This window comes from Aegilops tauschii, chromosome 7 (genome assembly GCF_002575655.3).
Source record: "Aegilops tauschii subsp. strangulata cultivar AL8/78 chromosome 7, Aet v6.0, whole genome shotgun sequence".
NCBI lineage: Eukaryota > Viridiplantae > Streptophyta > Magnoliopsida > Poales > Poaceae > Aegilops > Aegilops tauschii.
The window spans coordinates 243,082,403-243,088,945 of record NC_053041.3 but is presented as its reverse complement, the minus strand read 5'-3'; the positions used below and the strand labels follow the sequence as shown (position 1 = coordinate 243,088,945).

The following is a 6,543-nucleotide window of genomic DNA, read 5'->3' as shown; positions in this document are numbered from 1 at the left end:
GACAAATTCTTCAAATTTGCAAGATTTGGAAGAAGATTTGAGAGGGGGGGAGAGTGGGAGAGGGGGCAAAGCTCGGGGGAGGGGGGGAGAGTGAGAGAGTGTGTGGTGGGGGGGGTGGGGGAGGGGGAGGGGGGCCGGATAAGTCACAGTGCAGCGCCTAGCGGCTAGGCGCTGCACATTACAGGTGCAGCGCCTAGCTCGGAGGCGTTGCACTGCTGGGTGCGGGCCCGTGGGCTGCCACGGCGGACACTGGTGCAACGCCCCGGAGCTAGGCGCTGCACCGTAGGGTGTGGCGCCGGCGTGGCGGGCGCTACACAAAAGGGTCAGGGGTGTGAAATAGTTTCGGAACCAGTTCATTCTGTGATTTGATTTCGATTATAGGTTAAATTTGTCAAATTTGCCTGCGTGGACGCCATGCATCGCCGCTACGACGATTAGGCTCCTTGACACGGCATCATCGCCGCGCTTTATCTTAATCACACGAAGAGGACACGTGTGGGCGCTCTCCTGCAAACCCTGCGCCCGCCCGCCCGGTTTCAGACGTCGTCGTCAAACGCGACAGGGCAGGAAAGGAATGGCGACCCCACCAGAACGAGAGGTCAGCATCGCGCGTGGCCCAAGCCGGGGATGGCCCACATCGTCTTCCTCCGCGCGGCAGCCGCCGACCTCACCGCCGGCAAGCCGTCGCTCGCGGGCGTGCCGTCCTCCGCGCCGCTCTCCGCGGCCGCCGCGGCCATCCCGTCGTCGCCGGAGGCCGCCGTGGCCGTCTGGCGCGACGGCGCCTCCCCGTTGGCGCCCCTCGCCGCCACCGTCGTCGGGCTGCTCAGCTCGCTCGACGTCGTCGCCTTCGTAGCCTCCCATGCCAGAGGAGGAGGCGCCGAGGCGGACGCAATGAGAACTCCGGTCGGCGACGTGGTGCCGCGGGAGCCGGCGCTGGTCCGCGAGGTCGAGCCCGACGCCAGGTTGATAGAGATAATGGACCTGATGAAGCAGGGGGCGAGGCGAGTCCTCGTCCGCAAGAACTTCACGGAAGGATGCCCCATCAACAAGCAGCCCTTCGCGCCCTTCTACAAGGCCGTGCCCAAGATCACCGGCACGCCGCGCGCCGCCGCGACCCAGACGGTCAGCCGGTCGTGGTCGTCGACGTTCGGCTGCGACAAGTACTGCTGCTTGACGCGGGAGGACATCGTCCGCTTCCTCATCAACTGCCTGGGCGCCCTCGCGCCGATCCCGCTTCAGTCCATCTCCTCCCTCGGAGCCATCAGCCGCGGCTACTGCCACGTCGACGCCTCCTCGCCGGCCATGGAGGTCGTCTGGAAGATACCCTCCGACCCGCGCGCGGTGGCCGTCGTGCGGACGAACAGCGACGGGTCGCATGTGATTCTCGGGGAGATATCCGCTCACAAACTGTGGAAGCGCGACCATGTGGCCGCTGCGGACGCGATGGCGAGGCTCTCGGCGCTGCACTTCGCCACCGGCATTGACGAGAATGGGGCGGCGCCGGCTGCTGCTAATGGCGTCGGTGCCGGCGCACGACGGGGTGAGGTGGAGAATGATATCGTGCCTTCTCCAAGGTCTATGAGATTCAGCAGCAGGAGAATCGGGTTCTCGGCGTGCCTTGCCAGCCAAATGGTCCCGAGTCACCGGGAGAACACGGTGCTCACCTGCAAGACCACGAGCTCTCTCGCTGCCGTCATGGCGCAGATGCTGGCGCACAGGGCCACGCACCTCTGGGTCGTCCAAGGCGGCGACACGGAGGAAGCCATCTTGGTTGGCATGGTTGGCTACATGGACATCTTCAACGCAGTCACCAGCGGTGTTCTTGTTCTTCCGGCTTGATCACGGGCAAATTTTGCAAAAGGAATCCACTGCTTTCTTGATTGATTTCTGTTAAGTTCGAGGAGGGAAACTTAGAGCAAAACAGGTAGGAGCAGAGCTGTGTTGGCACTGAGTAGGAACTCAAAACTCAAGCACTATTGGCTGGTGAGAGCAGTGGCGAATCCACCAGGGAGGCTTCGATAGGCTCGAGCCTACCCTCCAGATTCGCTAAATTTATTTTTACTACTAGGCTTCAGCATATTTGTTAGGCCCAGCAGGAAAACTGACGCAGCCAGCCCATCTAAGGAAATTCGGTGACTAACCGCTCACGAGGCCATGAGCAGGTCGCCACCAGCAGGCCAGGACCAGGCGGTCCGGTCGACCGGCACAGGTTGTTTTATTACGTAGCTAAAGAAAAAGCTCTGCCTAATTTCTGCGGTTCTGTCTAATTTCTTACTCCCTCCGTTCCTAAATATAAGTCATTCTACAGATTTTGAATATGAACTATATACGGATGAATATAGACGTATTTTAAACTGTAAAATTGCTCATTTTCCTCCGTATGTAGTCCATATTTTAGAATCTCTATAAAAGACTTATATTTAGAAACGGAGGGAGTAGTTCAGTAGCCATCACCTTACAGCTCAGTTGCCATTTATAGTCAACAGATTCAAAGTTTCAGCTTATTTTGACGAATAGATTTGAAGATAATGGCTATTATAGTCAACAGATCAAAATTTGGTTCAAAATTTTATATTTTTAAAAAAATAAGAAAAATTCTAGCAAATATTACATGTTTCTAGAGTAATTTGGGAAAGTTTGAGCTTATTTGGATGAGTGGATTTGAAGATAATGGCTGTCTCGCTAAACAAATCCAATTTTTTTAATTTGTTATTTTTCAAAAAATCCAAAAAAATTCTAGTAAATACTACATGTTTCCAGTAGTGATATGGGACAATTTTAGTTTATTTGCACAAAAGGATTAGTCGAAAACCAATTTTTGTTCTTCAAAAGAGTGTTCAATTTTCTTGCCGTAAACTTTGAGCCCACCCTCCATTTTCTTTCTAGATTCGCCACTGGGTGAGAGTACATTGCAATTTGCAAGTCAGGGTATGTTTGGATTGTAGCCAAAATGCACAATACCAAATTTTTACCCACGTCCAAATTTTTTGTCATTGTTTGGATGGTGGCCAGTTTTTTTGGCATGTCAATGCCTCCTCACTAGTTCAATTTCCTTGCCAATGTTCACCAACTCATAGGCCAATCTTCACTGGTTAGAGGCTAGAAGTATATTGTTTCAGGGGAGTGCCTAGAACTTATCTGAATGAAATATAAATTGGTCTCATTCATATGACGTCATCCATCTGTGCACAAAAGGTGTGGTCATTCTATATTGTTGCTACTTCTTCCTGGGCCGTTCGTTGTTTGTTGTGTTTTTATGGGCCAGTGTACAATAACGAAAGTTGTCCGTTGTTTGTTGTTGATGAATAGAAGCATGAAGCAGCTGGGCCCTTACCCTTATTTAGGGAGCGTTTTTCTGTTGTTGTTTTTAGTTTTTTTGCTCGAAAACAATAGCTCGGAGGAGCCTTTGCCTGGGCCCTGCCTTGTTTTATGCCAACATTATTAAAAAATTTCAAATGAATTGCCTAAACAAGAAAATGTTAAACAGCTCGAAAAGAAAAAAAATATGTGAAAAATTAAAAAAAATATATGTACGTAAGAATGTTTATCGCATGAAACATGTTCACCATGTATTTTTTTTAAATGTCACATATCAAAAAAGTGCACCAAGTATTTGGACAAAAATCATTGCGAATATAACTAGGGTTATATTCGTGCTTGGTACTAGCGAGCCATGTAACAATCTGAATGTTTGAGCAAAACCAATTTGATTGCACCAATTGCGTGAGTGTTGTGACAGTTGCAGTTGCGACACCCTCCCTCTGACTAAGCGAGTGAGAGCTCATGGGCCGATCCATGTGTGTGTTATAGCAGCAATTCCATGGTTTTAGCGTGGATAGGACATCTCAAGAGGCTCAAACGACCACCACCAACTGGCACCAAGACCGACATGTGTAAAGACACCACATCGACACACCAAAAAACTTCATTTTCCTCTAGGAAATATTGTCTCCAACAAAAACCCGACACGATATACAAATGAAAAAACACCTTCATAATATAGTTGATTTTTCACTCAAGGAAAAAAATTAAAAAATATATAGTAAAGAAATTTAAAAGAAACAAATGTAAACAAAAAATGATATAAGAAGAAATGTTAGTTGCACAGGCAATGTTTGCTGGGCGACTATATCAAAATAAATTATTGTGTATGATCGACGATGATACAACTATAAGCGTTCAACGGTGTGAAACTAGGATCATATATATATATATATTCTAAAACATTATGTGTTTTCATGCGAGAAATACCAAAAGATAGTTTGTGTGTTCCGAGAAATAAAACACAAAAAAGGGCCAAAATAAAAAAGTGCTTGTATGCACCTACTGTCAAGGGAAATGATAGAAACCACACCTATGTGATGCTAAGATAAAAACCGTCGATAACCACCGACAACCCTCTCCCAATTAAGTTGCGGGCGCTTCATACCTCTTGCAGTTGCGCCTGAGTATGATGAGTTGTAGTTGTACGACTGAGTATGATGAGTACGGGCGTTTTCTCAAGAGGTCCCAGTTGCATGTGCCCGGGTTTTGTCAACTCTTGTCAACAACCCCCCCTAGTTGCGAGTCGATGGGAAACTTACAACTGAAGACCCTCAACCAAAAAAAAAACACACCCCCCTAGTTGCAAGTTTCCCATCGACTCGCAACTGGGGGTCCTCAACAAACACACACCCCCCTAGTTGCGAGTCGATGCTTGACATGCAACTAGGGACCCCTTGAGAAAAAGATACACACACACACCTCTAGTGCAAGTCGGTTATCGACAAGCAATTGGGGACCCTCAACACACACACACACATCCCCTAGTTGTGAATTGATGGTCAACTTGCGACTGAGGGTCCTCAACAAACACACACACACACCCTAGTTGTGAGTCGATGATTGACATGCAACTGGGAACCCCTTGAGAAAAAGACACGCACACACACAAAACACACACACACACACACACACACACACAAGCACGCACACATACCCCCTAGTTGCGAGTTGATGGTCAACTTGCAACTGGGGGTTCTCAACAAACACACACCTGCTAGTTGCGAATTTGATGGTCAACATGCAACTGAGGACCCTTGACAAAAAGACACACACACACACCTCTAGTTGTGAGTCGGTTATCAACATGCAACTAGTGACCCTCTACAAACACACACACATCCTTAGTTGCGAGTCGATGAGCGGGGTGCAACTAGGGGCCACAACAAAACACACACCCTCTACAAACACACACACACACGCACATCCTTAGTTGCGACTTGATGAGCGGGTTGCAACCGGGGGCCACAACAAAAGACACACACACACACAAGACCCCTAGTTGTGAGTTGATGGTCAACTTGCAACTAGGGGACACGAATAAAACACACACACACACAGAGCACCCCCTAATTGCGTGTCGATGGACAACTTGCAACTGGGGGTTCTCAACAAATACACACACACACCCCTAGTTGTGAGTCGATGGTTGACATTCAACTGCGGACACTTTGATAAAAATAACACACAGACACACACACACACCCCAGTTGCGAGTCGATTATCGACATGCAACTAAGGACCCCTTGACAAATAGACACACACACATCACTCCTAGTTGCAAGTCGGTTATCAACATGCAATTGGGGACCCTTGACACACACACACACACACACACACACATCCCCGTAGTTGCGAGTTGATGGTCAACTTGCAACTAGGGGCCACGAATAAAACACACACACACACAGACACACACGTACCCCCTAGTTGCGAGTCGATGGTCAACTTGCAACTAGGGGCCACGAATAAAACACACACACACACACGCACACATCCCTTAGTTGCGAGTCGATGGGCAACTTGCAACTAGGGGTCCTCAACACACACACCCCCTAGTTACAAGTCGGTGGTTGAGATGCAACTGGGGGCCCCTTGACAAAAAGACACACACACGCACGCACTTCTAGTTGCGAGTCGATTATTGACATGCAACTAGGGACCCACGACAAAACAAACACACACACACACACACACACGTACCCCCTAGTTGCGAGTCGATGGTCAACTTGCAACTGGGGGTTCTCAATAAATACACACACACACACCCCTAGTTGCAAGTCGATGGTTGACATTCAACTGGGGACACTTTGATAAAAATAACACACACACACCCCAGTTGCGAGTCGATTATCGACATGCAACTTGGGACCCTAGTTGCGAGTCGATGCTTGACATGCAACTAGGGACCCCTTGACAAATAGACAAACACACACAACACTCCTAGTTGCAAGTCGGTTATCGACATGCAATTGGGGACCCTCGACACACAAACACAACACACATCCCCGTAGTTGCGAGTTGATGGTCAACTTGCAACTGAGGGCCACGAATAAAACACACACACACACACACGTACCCCCCTAGTTGCGAGTCGATGGTCAACTTGCAACTGGGGGTTCTGAACAAATACACACACACACCCCTAGTTGTGAGTCGATGGTTGACATTCAACTGCGGACACTTTGATAAAAATAACACACACACACACCCCAGTTGCGA

At 49.0% G+C, this 6,543-nt stretch overlaps 1 protein-coding gene across 1 annotated transcript; it reads left to right on the top strand.

The window, feature by feature from the left end:
- Positions 1 to 387: 387 nt before the first annotated feature.
- LOC109758863 (CBS domain-containing protein CBSX6-like) lies at positions 388 to 2,260 on the top strand. Its single transcript, XM_020317720.4, has one exon. The coding sequence runs from the start codon at positions 628 to 630 to the stop codon at positions 1,837 to 1,839; it is 1,212 nt and encodes a 403-aa protein (XP_020173309.1). The 5' UTR covers positions 388 to 627; the 3' UTR covers positions 1,840 to 2,260.
- Positions 2,261 to 6,543: the final 4,283 nt, after the last annotated feature.

What these genes read in the sequence shown, in the direction of transcription:
- LOC109758863 (XM_020317720.4), top strand. Translation starts at nt 628, where the DNA reads ATGGCCCACATCGTCTTCCTCCGCGCGGCAGCCGCCGACCTCACCGCC.